This window comes from Coregonus lavaretus (genome assembly GCF_964263955.1).
Source record: "Coregonus lavaretus genome assembly, contig: HAP1_SCAFFOLD_513, whole genome shotgun sequence".
Taxonomy (NCBI): Eukaryota; Metazoa; Chordata; class Actinopteri; order Salmoniformes; family Salmonidae; genus Coregonus; species Coregonus lavaretus.
In genome coordinates, this window is record NW_028162662.1 from 298,287 (window position 1) to 317,123 (window position 18,837).

Below are 18,837 nucleotides of genomic sequence, written 5' to 3' on the forward strand. Positions count from 1 at the left end.
AGCAGGGATTTTGGCCTACTCCTCCATACAGACCTTCTCCAGATCCTTCAGGTTTCGGGGCTGTCGCTGGGCAATACGGACTTTCAGCTCCCTCCAAAGATTTTCTATTGGGTTCAGGTCTGGAGACTGGCTAGGCCACTCCAGGATCTTGAGATGCTTCTTACGGAGCCACTCCTTAGTTGCCCTGGCTGTGTGTTTCGGGTCGTTGTCATGCTGGAAGACCCAGCCACGACCCATCTTCAATGCTCTTACTGAGGGAAGGAGGTTGTTGGCCAAGATCTCGCGATACATGGCCCCATCCATCCTCCCCTCAATACGGTGCAGTCGTCCTGTCCCCTTTGCAGAAAAGCATCCCCAAAGAATGATGTTTCCACCTCCATGCTTCACGGTTGGGATGGTGTTCTTGGGGTTGTACTCATCCTTCTTCTTCCTCCAAACACGGTGAGTGGAGTTTAGACCAAAAAGCTCTATTTTTGTCTCATCAGACCACATGACCTTCTCCCATTCCTCCTCTGGATCATCCAGATGGTCATTGGCAAACTTCAGACGGGCCTGGACATGCGCTGGCTTGAGAAGGGGGACCTTGCGTGCGCTGCAGGATTTTAATCCATGACGGCGCAGTGTGTTCCTAATGGTTTTCTTTGAGACTGTGGTCCCAGCTCTCTTCAGGTCATTGACCAGGTCCTGCCGTGTAGTTCTGGGCTGATCCCTCACCTTCCTCATGATCATTGATGCCCCACGAGGTGAGATCTTGCATGGAGCCCCAGACCGAGGGTGATTGACCGTCATCTTGAACTTCTTCCATTTTCTAATAATTGCGCCAACAGTTGTTTTCTTCTCACCAAGCTGCTTGCCTATTGTCCTGTAGCCCATCCCAGCCTTGTGCAGGTCTACAATTTTATCCCTGATATCCTTACACAGCTCTCTGGTCTTGGCCATTGTGGAGAGGTTGGAGTCTGTTTGATTGAGTGTGTGGACAGGTGTCTTTTATACAGGTAATGAGTTCAAACAGGTGCAGTTAATACAGGTAATGAGTGGAGAACAGGAGGGCTTCTTAAAGAAAAACTAACAGGTCTGTGAGAGCCGAAATTCTTACTGGTTGGTAGGTGATCAAATACTTATGTCATGCAATAAAATGCAAATGAATTACTTAAAAATCATACAATGATTCCGTCTCTCACAGTTGAAGTGTACCTATGATACAAATTACAGACCTCTACATGCTTTGTAAGTAGGAAAACCTGTAAAATCGGCAGTGTATCGAATACTTGTTCTCCCCACTGTATATATCCACCTTACAAACACACAAGCTGTTTTTAGTTTTTAAGCAGACGCTCTTATCCAGAGCGATTTACATTTAGTGAGTGCCCACGTTTATTTAATTTTAATTTTCCATACCCCCCGTGGGAATCAAACCCACAACCTTGGTGTTGCAAACACCATACTCTACCAACTGAGCTACATCCCTGCCGGCCATTCCCTCCCCTACCCTGGATGACGCTGGGTCTCCTGGTTGAGGCCGGCCACGACAGAGCCTGGATTCGAACCAGGATCTCTAGTGGCACAGCTGCCTTAGACCACTGCGCCACTCGGGAGGCAACATGTCTCAGACAACTCATTAACACGGCCCGTGGCTGGCCACAGCACTTTCCACCATCATCAGCTGGGAGCTACGGGGAGGTAGGGGGTGCACATACACACACGTACCCCAACATATGCAGCATTTGCCATGACTGCAGTCTCAACAAACGCGGGAGCATTGTATTTAAACGGTACGTAGCCAAAAAAGGGCTGATTGGATTGAATCCCGGCCTTAAAGGAAGAAAATCAACATTAAATACTGACTCCTCTGTGTACATTATGTACTGTTACTAAAGATAAAATAAAATGTTTTTTGTTTATTTCTGTTGCTGAACTTCACAAAAGTTTGATTGACAGCCTTGTCTGTTAGCTCCAGTCACAGTACAAATTCTGCTGTTGGAGCCATCGAGATTCCTGGGTAGGATAGAAAACAACATCTGGAGTTCCTCAGTGAGTCACAGACACGCACGCACATGCACTCTCAACAAGCCCCAAATGGCACCCTGTTCCTTACACTACGTTTGACCAGAGATGGGAACAGGGAATATGGTGCCATTGGGGACGAGGCCAGTGACCCTGGCTGACTCCACTGTCTGAGTTTCAGATATTAACCCAACAGACAATGGAGACTTTTTGTTGTCTATGAACCTGAAGAGCTCTAGGGTGTGTCCCAAATGTCACACCTATTCCACCAACTAGAACACTATGTAGGGAATAGGGTGGCATTGGTGACACCATCGAGAGCATCCTGACTGGTTGCATCACCGCCTGGTACGGCAACTGCTCGGCCTCCGACAGCAAGGCACTACAGAGGGTAGTGCATACGGCCCAGTACATCCCTGGGGCCAAGCTTCCTGCCATCCAGGACCTCTATACCAGGCGGTGTCAGAGGAAGGCCCTCAAAATTGTCAAAGACTCCAGCCACCCTAGTCATAGACTGTTCTCTCTGCTACCGCATGGCAAGCGGTACCGGAGTGCCAAGTCTAGGTCCAAAAGGCTTCTTAACAGCTTCTACCCCCAAGCCATAAGACTCCTGAACAGCTAATCATGGCTACCCGGACTATTTGCACTGCCCCCCCACCCCATATTTTTACGCTGCTGCTACTACTCTGTTAATGATTTATGCATAGTCACTTTAACTCTACCCACATGTACATATTACCTCAACTACCTCAACTAGCCGGTGCCCCCGCACATTGACTCTGCACCGGTACCCCCCTGTATATAGCCTCCCTACTGTTATTTTATTTGACTTCTGCTCTTTTTTTCTCAACACTTTTTTGTTGTTGTTTCATTTTACTTTTTTATAAAAAAAATAAATGCATTGTTGGTTAAGGGCTGTAAGTAAGCATTTCACGGTAATGTCTGCACCTGTTGTATTCAGCGCATGTGGCAAATAAAAATGTATTTGATTTGAATAGGGTGGCATTTGTGACGCAGCCTTGCTTTACAGCAGAGTCTAAGCTCCATATGAGTTTCCTGTTTCCAACACTAGATGAATGACAAATAAAGCCTTCATTAGAGAGGGTGGGTGCGTCCTTGAATGCAGGACTGTTTCTCAATGCGTTACTACACTAACACAAACACGTGTCCAACTTCCAGCCTTCACTGTAAAAAAAAAAAGCCGACGTAACCATTTGCTTAATCAGCTTTAATTCTGTGAGTTGGACTTTCAGAAGGACATTGAGCTAATGTGTGAAAGTTTGTTCACTCAACAAAACTTTGGTCGACGTGAGATGAATTTGAAAAAGCTTGTTCATTAAAAAAAATGACTAATGTTTGCCTTTGGAAGGCAACACTGTAGGTAGGTAGGTTGGGGTCCAGCCTTGCAGCATCATAATGTTTACAGGACAGGGAATCCTGTAAGCATCTACCTCTACTACATCCCATAATGATGCACTGGCTTGGCCAACCCTGACCCTGACCTGATGAGGTGTGTGTGTGTGTGTGTGTGTGTGTGTGTGTGTGTGTGTGTGTGTGTGTGTGTGTGTGTGTGTGTGTGTGTGTGTGTGTGTGTGTGTGTGTGTGTGTGTGCGTGCGTGCGTGTGTGTGTCAGAGTCTTGGAGGATCATCTTAATGACGTCCCAGCTGACCTCGGCTCTAAAATATATCCCATGATTCCTTGCAAGCTAAAGCCATGAATGGCTGATTGCCCTCTCTCTGAATCATATGAGTCAATCCAGAGCTGAATCCGATTCTCTGTGAAAACTGTGGCTGTCTGAAATGACACCCTATTCCCTATATAATGCACTACCTTTGACTAAAGTCGTATGGTTCCTGGTCAAAACTAGTACACTACAGTGATTAGTGTCATTTCAGCCACACCCAGTTTGACCGATCCATTTTACGGTCACAGCAGGAAAAAAGTGTTATTGACTGTTTTAAAAAAACCTGCAAAACATCTGTCTTTGGGAACCTTTTTTTTTTTTTTTTTTTTTTTTTTTTTAGATCCATTGAAAAAACATGTTTTTTTCAGATGACACTGTATTTCCAAACCCTGTGTGGACAGAACGGTGGCAGCTCTCCATGAACACCACCCAGCCCAGGACTTCAGGCAGTAGCATAGAGTAAGGATGTTTATCCAACTGCAAACTGAAGAGTTTTGCTATAATAAAGGAAACGAAGACCTCCTCTCTCTTTTTCTCTTGCTTTCTTTGACACACTCCGAGACACAGACAGGTAACAGACGTGCTGCAGCTTGTCGTCAGACTACAACAGACTCAACACGTTATGAAAAACATTGGGGAAAAAAACCCATCAGAAACACATGAAAACACATGAAAACAGCTGAGATGCAAATCCGTCAGTGATGTAATGGTTTTCATGACCCTTCGATGCTCTGCTGCCATCACATTCTGTTCCTGAACTTCTGGTTCCGAGTGATATGAATCATATGGGCAAAACAACCAAACGCCTGGCCCTGTTGATGAACTGCGAAGTGGAATGCCGTGGAAGGTGTGTGTTGTCTGTGTGCGCACGTGTTTACATTAGAGGACAACTAAGGCAGAGATTCATTCATTTTCACATTGTCAACAAGGTCACTGCACTCTATTAAAGGCAATTCCCTTGACGTGTGTGGAGATCGCAGTAATGGTAAACGCTGGGACTAGCCCCTGTCTTTTCCTGTTCGCTGTCTTTTAGTCAGAAAACACTTGGTGAGTCACAGAGGTTGTTTTTGTGTTTTCTGTGCTCCCACATTGATTTAACAATTTGTGTGTCTAACTTTTGTGCAATTAACTTTTGCGTAATTGCTGCAGGTCTAGTGCAGTGCTCCCTTGTAAAAGAGATCTCCGCCACGATAGGAATCCCTGCTAAAATAAAGGTTAAATTCAATACAAATATGACCAAACATTATAAAAAACTAAGATCTTTTAATTCAAATATAATGTTTATTGAACGTTTATTTCCAAAACAGGTTAGGTTGGTCTTATTGTACAACTGAACATCAACAGCCTCAATCAATAACAAACCCCCCCCAAAAAATGAATTAGAAAACAGTTTTAGATACAGTATGAAACTATCGAAAACAGGAAAAACTAAAAACTAAGTAAAAAAAAAAATATATATCTATATGGTTTTCAAGTTTTGATAATTACAGCATCTTCAAAGGATAAAAAGTATTGCTATTTTCTATTGGTTGAGATGCATCCATAATACAGAATGCTTAATTCCTATTGGTCAAGAAGCAACCATAAGACAGTGCTTCATTTCTATTGGTCGAGATGCACAATACAGAATACCAGCACCATAATAAAGAGTGTTCGCCGAAACAAGCCATCTTTTTAACAAAAAACGAATAAACGTTTATTCTTTCCACTGTTTAGATATTATTTCAAAAGTTCTACCCAATCCACACCATAGTAAAAGTTCATAACAGTTCTTAAAAGTTAATTTCCTGTTATACATACGCTATCGGTCGAAAGGTTGGACACGCCTACTCATTCAAGGGTTTTTCTTTATTTAACATTTGTTATATATTGTAGAATAACAGTGAAGACATCAAATATATGAAATAACACATATGGAATCATGTAGTAACCAAAAAAGTGTTAAGCAAATCAAAATATATTTTATATTTGAGATTCTTCAAATAGCCACCCTTAGCCTTGATGACAGCCCAGTGAGCAAAATTGGTTGAAAATACGTATTTCTAACATCTTTTCAACCAAAAATACGTATTTCCAACATATTTTCAACCACTTTTGCTCCCCAGGGTGCTTACTTGATTGTTATAGATGTTCCACAATGGGTTCTTCCTCTTGTTCTCCCATCAAGGGAACTTAGAATGTGTTTTTGTGTTGCTGTGTATCTTGGTGAGCTCCTGGCAGTGTCTCCATGGTGATCTGGAAGGAGATTCTTGCAGGGCTAGTCTGGTCAGAACTGTTCTTTACTGGTTTGTACTGGTCTGGATTGTTTGTACTGGTCTGGATTGGTCTTGGCTGGCTTGGACTTGTCTTGGCTGGTCTGGACTGGTCTTTACTGGTTTGGACTGGTCTTTACTGGGCTGGACTGGTCAGGGCTGGACTGATCAGGGCTGGACTGGTCTGGACTGGTCTTTACTGGGCTGGACTGGTCAGGGCTGGACTGATCAGGGCTGGACTGGTCAGGGCTGGACTGATCAGGGCTGGACTGGTTTGGACTGGTCTTTACTGGTCTGGACTGGTCTTTACTGGTTTGGACTGGTCTTTACTGGGCTGGACTGGTCAGGGCTGGACTGATCAGGGCTGGACTGGTATGGACTGGTCTTGGCTGGATGTGACTTTTTGTTGTTGTGGCGTCTTACCAACCTTGCCTTCCTCCTCCTTACACCAACTGTAGAGAGTAAAAGACAGGTGGGAGGAAAAGTAGTGGAACAGGAAGAAGAGAGTTAAAGACAAGTAGGAAGAAAAGTAGTGGAACAGGAAGAAGAGAGTTAAAGACAGGTAGGAAGAAAAGTAGTGGAACAGGAAGAAGAGAGTTAAAGACAGGTAGGAAGAAAAGTAGTGGAACAGGAAGAAGAGAGTTAAAGACAGGTAGGAAGAAAAGTAGTGGAACAGGAAGAAGAGAGTTAAAGACAGGTAGGAAGAAAATTAGTGGAACAGGAAGAAGAGAGTTAAAGACAGGTAGGAAGAAAAGTAGTGGAACAGGAAGAAGAGAGTTAAAGGAATAATAAGAGTATGACAGAAAGATAAATGGAAAGAGAAAAAAGAGAGAAACAGAGATGGAGAGGTAGAGATGGAGAGGTAGAGATGGAGAGGTAGAGATGGAGAGGTAGAGAGGTAGAGATGGAGAGGTAGAGATGGAGAGGTAGAGATGGAGAGGTAGAGAGGTAGAGATGGAGAGGTAGAGATGGAGAGGTAGAGATGGAGAGGTAGAGATGGAGAGACATAGGTAGAGATACAGAAATGGACTTAGTGACTGTCTGCATATTGTTGACTTGGTGACTGTTTGCATATTGTCTTACAGTGCTGATACCAATCATTTGACAGGTTGTTTTTGATCAGTGTTAAGTAGGGCTGTTGACAAACCTGTTGATGAATGAGTTATAATTTCGCTGGTGTGTGTGTGTGTGTGTATGTGTGTGTCTGTAGTTACCAGGAGCTCTTTTGGCCGGGGCCCCCATACTACCTCCACCTGTAGAGAGAGAAAACCATCACAGAGAGAGAGAACCATCACAGAGAGAGAGAGAGAACCATCACAGAGAGAGAGAACCATCACACAGAGAGAGAGAGAACCATCACAGAGAGAGAATCATCACAGAGAGAGAGAACCATCACAGAGAGAGAGAACCATCACAGAGAGAGTGAACCATCACAGAGAGATAGAACCATCACAGAGAGAGAGAACCATCACAGAGAGAGAGAACCATCACAGAGAGAGAGAGAACCATCACAGAGAGAGAGAACCATCACAGAGAGAGAGAGAACCATCACATAGAGAGAGAGATAACCATCACAGAGAGAGAGAACCATCACACAGAGAGAGAACCATCACAGAGAGAGAGAGAGAGAGAGAGAGAGAGAGAGAGAGAGAGAGAGAGAGAGAGAGAGAGAGAGAGAGAGAGAGAGAGAGAGAGAGAGAGAGAACAAACCATCACTCAAATGGAACATGCAGCCTAACACATAATCATTGTAAAGTATTCATCCCCCGTGACGTTTTTCCTATTTTGTTGCATTACAATCTGTAATTGAAATTGATTTTTATTTGGATTATTTCATGTAGTGGACATACACAAAATAGTCAAAATTGGTGAAATAAAATGAAAAAAATAACTATTCACCCCCTTTGCAATGAAGCTCCTAAATAAGATCTGGTGCAACCAATTACCTTCAGAAGTCACATAATTAGTTAAATAAAGTCCACCTGTGTGCAATCTAAGTGTCACATGATCTGTCACATGATCTCAGTATATACAGTTGAAGTCGGAAGTTTACGTACACCTTAGCCAAATACATTTAAACTCAGTTTTTCACAATTCCTGACATTTAATCCTAGTAAATATTGGCTGTCTTAGGTCAGTTAGGATCACCACTTTATTTTAGGAATGTGAAATGTCAGAATAATACTAGAGAGAATGATTTATTTCAGCTTTTATTTCTTTCATCACATTCCCAGTGGGTCAGAAGTTTACATACACTCAATTAGTACTTGGTAGCATTGCCTTTAAATTGTTTAATTTGGGTAAAACATTTCAGATAGCCTTCCACGAGCTTCCCACAATAAGTTGGGTTTATAGGCCTTCTTGCTTGCACACGCTTTTTCAGTTCTGCCCACACATTTTCTATAGGATTGAGGTCAGGGCTTTGTGATGGCCACTCCAATACCTTGACTTTGTTGTCCTTAAGCCATTTTGCCACAACTTTGGAAGTATGCTTGGGGTCATTGTCCATTTGGAAGACCCATTTGCGACCAAGCCTTAACTTCCTGACTGATGTCTTGAGATGTTGCTTCAATATATCCACATCATTTTCCTTCCTCATGATGCCATCTATTTTGTGAAGTACACCATTCCTTCCTGCAGAAAAGCACACCCACAGCATGATGCTGCCACTCCCGTGCTTCACAGTTGGGATGGTGTTCTTCGGTTTGCAAGCCTCCCCCTTTTTCCTCCAAACATAACGATGGTCATTATGGCCAAACAGTTCTATTTTAGTTTCATCAGACCAGAGGTCATTTCTCCAAAAAGTACGATCTTTGTCTCATATGCAGTTGCAAACCGTAGTCTGGCTTTTTTATGGCGGTTTTGGAGCAGTGGCTTCTTCCTTACTGAGCGGCCTTTCAGGTTATGTCGATATAGGACTCGTTTTACTGTGGATATAGAAACGTTTGTACCTGTTTCCTCCAGCATCTCCACAGGGTCCTTTACTGTTGTTCTGGGATTGATTTGCACTTTTTTGCACCAAAGTACGTTCATCTCTAGGAGACAGAATGCGTCTCCTTCCTGAGCGGTATGACGGCTGCGTGGTCCCATGGTGTTTATACTTGCATACTATTGTTTGTACAGATGAACGTGGCACCTTCAGGCGTTTGGAAATTGCTCCAAAGGATGAACCATACTTGTGGAGGTCTACAATTATTTTTTCTGAGGTCTTGGCTGATTTCTTTTGATTTTTCCATGATGTCAAGCAAAGAGGCACTGAGTTTAAGGTAGGCCTTGAAATACATCCACAGGTACACCTCCAATCGACTCAAATGATGTGAATTAGCCTATCAGAAGCTTCTAAAGCCATGACTTTCTGTAATTTCCCAAGCTGTTTAAAGGCACAGTCAACTTAGTGTATGTAAACTTCTGCCCCACTGGAATTGTGATACAGTCAATTATAAGTGAAATAATCTGTCTGTAAACAATTGTTGGAAAAATTACTTGTGTCATGCACAAAGTAGATGTCCTAACCGACTTGCCAAAACTATAGTTTGTTAACAAGAAATGTGTGGAGTGGTTGAAAAACAAGTTTTAATGACTCCAACCTAAGTGTATGTAAACTTCCGACTTCAACTGTATACACCTGTTCTGAAAGGCCCCAGAGTCTGCAACACCACTAAGCAAGGGGCACCACCAAGCAAGCGGCACCATTAATACCAAGGAGCTCTCCAAACAGGTCAGGGACAAAGTTGTGGAGAAGTACAGATCAGGGTTGGGTTACAAAAAAATATCAGAAACTTTGAACATCCCACGGAGCACCATTAAATCCATTATAAAAAAATGGAAAGAATATGGCACCACAACAAACCTGCCAAGAGAGGGCCGCCCACCAAAACTCACGGACCAGGCAAGGAGGGTATTAATCAGAGAGGCAACAAAGAGACCAAAGATAACCCTGAAGGAGCTGCAAAGCTCCAAAGCAGAGATTGGAGTATCTCTCTATAGGACCACTTCAAGCCGTACACTCCACAGAGCTGGGCTTTACAGAAGAGTGGCCAGAAAAAAGCCATTGCTTAAAGAACAAAATAAGCAATCACATTTGGTGTTCGCCAAAAGGCATGTGGGAGACTCCCTGAACATATGGAAGAATGTACTCTGGTAAGATGAGACTAAAATTGAGCTTTTTGGCCATCAAGGAAAACGCTATGTCTGGCGCAAGCCCAACACCTCTCATCACCCCGAGAACACCGTCCCCACAGTGAAGCATGGTGGTGGCAGCATCATGCTGTGGGGATGTTTTTCATCGGCAGGGACTGGGAAACTGGTCAGAATTGAAGGAATGATGGATGGCGCTAAATACAGGGAAATTCTTGAGGGAAACCTGTTTCAGTCTTCCAGAGATTTGAGACTGGGACGGAGGTTCACCTTCCAGCAGGATAATGACCCTAAGCATACTGCTAAAGCAACACTCGAGTGGTTTAAGGGGAAACATTGAAATGTCTTGAAATGGCCTAGTCAAAGCCCAGACCTCAATCCAATTGAGAATCTGTGGTATGACTTAAAGATTGCTGTACACCAGCGGAACCCATCCAACTTGAAGGAGCTGGAGCAGTTTTGCCTTGAAGAACAATCCCAGTGGCTAGATGTGCCAAGTTTATAGAGACATACCCCAAGAGACTTGAAGCTGTAATTGCTGTAAAAGGTGGCTCTACAAAGTATTGACTTTGTGGGGGTGAATACTTATGCACGCTAAAGTTGTCTTTTTTTAAATATTTGTTTGTTTGTTTGTTTCACAAGGAAAAATATTTTGCATCTTCAAAGTGGTAGGCATGTTTTGTAAATCAAATGATACAACCCCCAAAAAATCCATTTTAATTCCAGGTTGTAAGGCAACAAAATAGGAAAAATGCCCAGGGGGGTTAATACATTCGCAAGCCACTGTATACCTTATGCAAGTACCCAATGCAAGAACGCAAGTACTGGAGCTGCATAAAACACCTATTTGTGTTGCGAAATATGCATATTTCTGAAGCAAAAGCAAGTTGCAATGCTATGCAGGGAAGACATCCTTCCTAACTGTTATTTCGTGCATGCTTTTGTGTTGTATAAATTAGGCGAAGGTATATGGAATTGTTTTAAGAAGGTCGTACGAAGGATCATTTAGCTATGTGATTTTGCATTTGAAGACAACTTGAAGTATAAAAAAGAAATATACCAAAAATATTTGATGAACATTTTTTGGGGGGCCTTACTGCTATTAGCCCATACAAATGCATTGAAGAACAGATTCACAACATGGAACAACAGATAGTCCCCCCCAAAAAAAAAAATCAAAAGGAAGTTTGTTCTGAAGTGTTAATTAGGATTTTGACTGGAAAGATTCTAGGTTCTGACCTTGGATTAGTTTGGTGATCCTCTCTGACTCTTGGTCTTTCATTTCCGGGTTGCCGTGGATGGTGGTGATCTTAGAGAAATCCGGGCCTGCGGGAGGAAACTGGAGCTGTTAGACACAAAATGGCGGATGTATGGATCTACAGATACAGTTTCATACTGTAGAACACAGCTCCCTAACCCTGGTCCTATATCCTAACCCTGGTCCTATGTCCTACTGTAGAATACAGACCCCTAACCCTGGTCCTATACCCTAACCCTGGTCCTAATCCTACTGTAGAATACAGACCCCTAACCCTGGTCCTATACCCTAACCCTGGTCCTATACCCTAACCCTGGTCCTATATCCTAACCCTGGTCCTATATCCTACTGTAGAACACAGACCCCTAACCCTGGTCCTATATCCTACTGTAGAATACAGACCCCTAACCCTGGTGCTATACCCTAACCCTGGTCCTATATACTACTGTAGAATACAGACCCCTAACCCTGGTCCTATACCCTAACCCTGGTCCTATACCCTAACCCTGGTCCTATACCCTAACCCTGGTCCTAATCCTACTGTAGAATACAGACCCCTAACCCTGGTCCTATACCCTAACCCTGGTCCTATACCCTAACCCTGGTCCTATACCCTAACCCTGGTCCTAATCCTACTGTAGAATACAGACCCCTAACCCTGGTCCGTATCCTACTGTAGAATACAGACCCCTAACCCTGGTCCGTATCCTACTGTAGAATACAGACCCCTAACCCTGGTCCTAATCCTACTGTAGAATACAGACCCCTAACCCTGGTCCTATACCCTAACCCTGGTAATTGTTGGTGAAATGACGCCACCTCACAATCCAACATGGAACCTGCCGCCATTTTGGTTCCACCTGTGTTTGACTTTCTTCAGATCTGCAACACTGAAGGGTTAGGGGCTATGGATGGTCTCCGAATCGGGGAAGGCAGTACTAAGCATTAACAACAAGATATTCTAGAGAGAAGAGCGTTCATTTAAGGCGGCCCTACCCTCAATGATCTGAGGCTCGATGATCTTGGTGACCGTTGTGGATCCGGTTCCACCTTAAGTGCAGCAGCGGAGAGGAGCGGAGAGATGTTGTAGTCATTTAACGACTTAACAACATATACTGACCAGAGAAACAGACTGACAGACAGACTGACATACAGACTGACAGACAGACTGACAGAAACAGTACAGCAGAGTACAGCAGAGTACAGCAGAAGTGGGACCGATCCATTCACATTTCACACTAGGCACCAGACAGACAGACTGACGGATGGACGGACACATACCCACAAACCACCATGTTTCACATTCATACGTGTTCTCTCTCCAACTAATTGACAAAACAGAACATGGACTACAACAGAATATGGACTACAACAGAATATGGACTACAACAGAATATGGACTACAACAGAATATGGACTACAACAGAATATGGACTACAACAGAATATGGACTACAACAGAATATGGACTACAACAGAATATGTTGGAAAATAGAGCTTTGATAAATGATTTGTTTAGTGTCTTTTGGGCCAATAGCATGTCTGTCTAGACATGGGTGGAATCCCAAATGGGGAGGGGGAGGTCAGCCACTATAATGGTCAGCCAGCATCATGAGTCATCTGCATTGCTTGCTGTTTGGGGTTTTAGGGCTGGGTCTCTGTATAGCACTCTGCTGATGTTAAAAGGGCTTCATAAATACCTTTTGATTGATTGATTGATTTGATTGATGAGTCACAAGTGTTCTAGTGGTAAAATAACACTGTAAAACTGTCTATGGTCTCAATGGTTATGAATACCAATTAAAAATGTGCTCATGAATATTTTGTCATAAACTTATCGATGATTGGCAAGTGTAGGCCACAATTTCCATCAGAGAATATTGCAGACAAAAGTAAAATTGTACAATAAAATACAGGGAAGTACAGTCAAACAAAACATGTACTTACTGAGACTTGAAAATGTTTATTTGGCAGATACACCCTAGCATAACATTTTATTGACCATAATTTTGGCTCCAAATTGCTTCAGAAGTAAAATAAAACTGATGGAGTATAGACTATATCTCAATAACAGAGTTTTAAAGTAACTGCCCAGTGTTTAAAGATTTCTAATGAAATATGACCTATAATTACTTACAATATGAGTGAAATAGTTTTCCTTCCAAATATTGGTAATTAAGAATGTTAAAAAGCAGCTTTCTGTGTTGGAATGGTGTGGGCGTACACCGGTCATAAACAAATATTAACGCGAGTTGACCGCTGATTGGCCAGCTCACTCTTCTCTAGACCGCTGATTGGCCAGCTCATCCTCCTCAGGGAGATGACATCATGTTCTATGAGGAAATAGCAAGCATTTTTTAAACAGTGTTTGAGATACAAGTTTGAGATGGGGTTTTTGAATACAAAAAATCTCCAATTTATGTTTTGGCCACAAATACGAGTATAAGATGAGTCAACAACATTATTTGGATATGACTTAACAGTGGTCCTCTGTAGCTCGATTGGTAGAGCATGGCACTTGTAACGCCAGGGTAGTGGGTTCGATCCCCGGGACCACCCATACGTAAAAATGTATGCACACATGACTGTAATTCGCTTTGGATAAAAGCGTCTGCGAAATGGCATATTATTATTATTAACAGTATCTGAACTTTAAAAGTGAGATTTTCACTGGGCGGTTACTTTAAAGGACACTATTCCTTTGTGAATAAATCTTCTGCTCTTAGCTACAGAGAGCAGGGTGGATCTGCCATTAGCCCTTAATCGTCTACAGGTCACCTCACAGCCAGTAAACATCGCAGAGAATACCATCCATCTTTTGTCTTCACTTTGGATTGGGTTTACTGCTTTGTTGTCAGGGTTTAGGATCCGTATGGATATCTGATTAGTCAAATAGTGATATATATATATATATTTATATATTTATTTATTTATATAATACACAGTTCAATTGTAGGTGTGTGAATGTTATTAACGGCACTTTGGGAGCATTTTGAAGTCAAGAATAAATGCCTTAATAACTTTCATGATAACTTTAATTTCCATCTACATTTGTGTCCCTATAAATCATTTTGCCAGGCTAAATATTCACTGTCCTCAAAATGAAAAGTTGCCACACAGGAACAGTATCAGTTTCCATATTATGGGATGCTGGTTACAGAGAGGGGGGAGTGGTAGGAGAGCAGCCATGTTGGATGACGTATACGTGCGGTTGTTGGTCGTTCGTTTGTTCGTTCGTTTGTTTACGTCTCTGAAAGACTAACCTCCCTCCTGAGTTTCTTGATCTCCTACCTCACTCTCCAGAAACTTCTTAACCTTGGACACTTCTAATCATTGGACCTAAACATGGCAAAGTCATCACAGATCCTGCAGTTTCTGGTGGTAGACCAGGGGTTTTTAAAATCTTTCCTCTGGGACCCCCAGCCGTTCCATGTATTTGAACTATTCCAGAACTAGCCCACCTGATTCAACTTGTCAACTAATTATCAAGCCCGTGATCGAAGATGGTGGATATATTTTTTTAAATGGTCAATTTCGGTCTGCTTAAACCAACTAGTTGATGTCTGCACCCCTGTGGAATCTGTTTAAACTAGAGATATATTATTTTTTTTGCGTCTCAATCCACCGCCCCCGCCGATTCTTAAACACATACTTTTCTAGTAGTTCAAGAAAACAAGAAAAACATTGTTGATTGATTGAAAGTAGCCCAACATCAAGCAGAACATTAGAATGTGGGAACAATAGAGCCTTCACCAACAGATTTCAGAAGCTTTTAAAAAAACGCATCAATATTACCACTCAATAGGCTTCGAACGTACTGTAGCACATACTCATCGTGATGGATTACATGAACATGTCACATACAACATGCCTAGGCTACGTGAATGTATGTAAGCTCCATCACCAACTGATCAACATGTTCAAAAGCCATATGCCCAATATTAGGCATTGATGCGTTTTCCATTGGCAACCATGCAAAGTCTTTGCATCAATATTGTTAAACTATAGACTTGTGCTGTATCCCTGATTTACTCATACAGGTAACTGCTCAAATAGAAGAAACACTTGAGTAAATGAGGGATTATTGTATATTGATAATATTATATTGTTAGCATACATTGACGTCTATATAATGTTAACATACTTTGACGTCTATACCTTATATTGTTAAAAGACATCCATATACAGTAGGGGAAAATTTTTATTTAGTCAGCCACCAATTGTGCAAGTTCTCCCACTTAAAAAGATGAGAGAGGCCTGTAATTTTCATCATAGGTACACGTCAACTATGACAGACAAATTGAGATTTTTTTTCCCAGAAAATCATATTGTAGGATTTTTTATGAATTTATTTGCAAATTATGGTGGAAAATAAGTATTTGGTCACCTTTGAAGAAATCAACTGTGGGAGCAATTATTAGGAAATGGAAGACATACAAGACCACTGATAATCTCCCTCGATCTGGGGCTCCACGCAAGATCTCACCCCGTGGGGTCAAATTGATCACAAGAACGGTGAGCAAAAATCCCAGAACCACACGGGGGGACCTAGTGAATGACCTGCAGAGAGCTGGGACCAAAGTAACAAAGCCTACCATCAGTAACACACTACGCCGCCAGGGACTCAAATCCTGCAGTGCCAGACGTGTCCCCCTGCTTAAGCCAGTACATGTCCAGGCCTGTCTGAAGTTTGCTAGAGTGCATTTGGATGATCCAGAAGAGGATTGGGAGAATGTCATATGGTCAGATGAAACCAAAATAGAACTTTTTGGTAAAAACTCAACTCGTCGTGTTTGGAGGACAAAGAATGCTGAGTTGCATCCAAAGAACACCATACCTACTGTGAAGCATGGGGGTGGAAACATCATGCTTTGGGGCTGTTTTTCTGCAAAGGGACCAGGACGACTGATCCGTGTAAAGGAAAGAATGAATGGGGCCATGTGTCGTGAGATTTTGAGTGAAAACCTCCTTCCATCAGCAAGGGCATTGAAGATGAAACGTGGCTGGGTCTTTCAGCATGACAATGATCCCAAACACACCGCCCGGGCAACGAAGGAGTGGCTTCGTAAGAAGCATTTCAAGGTCCTGGAGTGGCCTAGCCAGTCTCCAGATCTCAACCCCATAGAAAATCTTTGGAGGGAGTTGAAAGTCTGTGTTGCCCAGCGACAGCCCCAAAACATCACTGCTCTAGAGGAGATCTGCATGGAGGAATGGGCCAAAATACCAGCAACAGTGTGTGAAAACCTTGTGAAGACTTACAGAAAACGTTTGACCTGTGTCATTGCCAACAAAGGGTATATAACAAAGTATTGAGAAACTTTTGTTATTGACCAAATACTTATTTTCCACCATAATTTGCAAATAAATTCATTAAAAATCCTACAATGTGATTTTCTGGATTTCTTTTTCTCAGTTTGTCTGTCATAGTTGACGTGTACCTATGATGAAAATTACAGGCCTCTCTCATCTTTTTAAGTGGGAGAACTTGCACAATTGGTGGCTGACTAAATACTTTTTTCCCCTACTGTATTGATACAGATGCCGTGTCTTCATTTGAGCCAGTTTGCTACAACAGGAAAATTATCCTGCAGCAACAGTAAATGTAAATTGTTATGTGGATAATAATTAATGGACATTTTGTGTAGGCATTGTCACATTTTTCATTAGGGCAAATCAAGTCTGACATTTTAAAGTGGAAATTACAAACGTTAAAAGTGTTTTTAAACCTCCAATACACTACACCTTTGCACAGCAGGATGATCAAATTAAGATACAGCATCTGTATACATTTGATATGAATAAATATAAATACACTGATATAAATATAACACTATATATCCATTATTGAAGAACTACATCTGAAGGATTAAAGTACGAAATCTTTACTGACCTTCTTCCAGCATCCTCTTGATGTCTCCTTCAGTCTCCAGCCCTCCATCTGAGGAACCACGGTGAGCTGTGTGGAGGATAGAGATTCATTCTTTGTCTTCTACTGTAATCTAACTCAACCCAGCAACCTATCCTCAATGTGACGTCACAGCTAACTCAACCCACAGATAGCAGCAAGTCAATGTAATATTTACATTCAACTATCCTCAACGTGACGCCAGAGAGCTGTGATTCCCAAACGTTTGTTTTCTTCTTTAGCAAATCTTTCAAATTCTGCCCCACAAATTGATCAACCCAGATCTTAGCAACGGCCTTGCTGTGAGCCAATATTCCAGATCGACCATTTTGGAAACATGGGAACTTACTCTCAATAACTCTGGTGACCTTTGTGATGGAAGGCACTCCTTCGATGACCCTGGAAACCTTGGTAATGCTTGGTTCTCCCTCGATTACCCTCGTCACCTTGTTTAAGGTAGGCTTACCCTCGACGACTCTGGTAACCTTGGTGATTGTGGGTTCGCTCTCAACGACTCTGGTAACCTTGGTGATAGCGGGTTCGCCCTCGATGACCCTGGTAACCTTGGTGATAGTGGGTTCGCCCTCAATGACTCTTGTAACCTTGGTGATAGTGGGTTCGCCCTCGATGACCCTGGTAACCTTGGTGATAGTGGGTTCGCCCTCAATGACTCTTGTAACCTTGGTGATAGTAGGTTCGCCCTCAATGACTCTGGTCACCTTGGTGAGGGTCGGCTCTCCTTTGATCACTCTGGTCACCTTGGTGATTTCAGGCACTGGAAGAAAGAAGGACATTGGATTCTAGATGGTCAGCATGTGGGAGTCTATCACCCTAGCAACGATGCATTGGATTCTAGATGGTCAGCATGTGGGAGTCTATCACCCTAGCAACGATGCATTGGATTCTAGATGGTCAGCATGTGGGAGTCTATCACCCCAGCAACGATGCATTGGCAATGTGAGGAATGTATTGATTAAAAACCAACCATTTATCAATACAAAAGGTTGATAAAGAACTGCATGAGTTAGAATCCACTACTACCCGTGTGAACCATTAGAACCCTTATATCTTCCCCCTTCCAAAACCCCATGAAGCCCTCATTGTTACTAAAACTAGTCTACCATCAGCTATGGACTACCACATTTCTGGAGTGAAGCGGCACGATTTTTCATCCTTGTAGATATTCAGTGCTGCAGCTTAAACCTGTTTTTATTAGAGCCTAAACTGCTGAAGGCTGACAGATGTGAGCTGGCATCAAAGACCTCCACCATTCTGTGTGTGTAAATCCTTCACCGCTCATTAGGGACTCAGTTTTAGACAGGTTGAAATCCATACAACCCTACTCTAGCACACTAGTTACTCATGTCTCCCCCTCATGTCTCCCCCTCATGTCTACCCCTTATGTCTCCCCTTCATGTCTACTCTTCATGTCTCCCCTTCATGTCTCCCCTTCATGTCTCCCCTTCATGTCTCCCCTTATGTCTCCCCTTCATGTCTCCCCCTCATGTCTCCCCTTCATGTCTCCCCTTCATGTCTCCCCTCATGTCTCCCCTCATGTCTACTCTTCATGTCTCCCCTTCATGTCTCCCCCTCATGT

At 42.7% G+C, this 18,837-nt stretch overlaps 1 protein-coding gene across 1 annotated transcript in view; it reads right to left on the reverse strand.

Annotated features, from left to right (window-relative positions):
* Window positions 1–4,954: 4,954 nt before the first annotated feature.
* The window catches only part of LOC311119042 (periostin-like), a gene marked incomplete at its 5' end in the record, with an annotated part of 51,164 nt that continues 37,281 nt past the window's right edge, over window positions 4,955–18,837 (reverse strand). Inside the window, 5 exons of the mRNA XM_084193799.1 lie at window positions 4,955–6,393; window positions 7,156–7,194; window positions 11,318–11,404; window positions 17,226–17,291; window positions 17,590–18,015. Coding sequence (XP_084049925.1) covers window positions 6,248–6,393; window positions 7,156–7,194; window positions 11,318–11,404; window positions 17,226–17,291; window positions 17,590–18,015 — 764 coding nt within the window. The remainder of the gene's footprint in view (window positions 6,394–7,155; window positions 7,195–11,317; window positions 11,405–17,225; window positions 17,292–17,589; window positions 18,016–18,837) is intronic.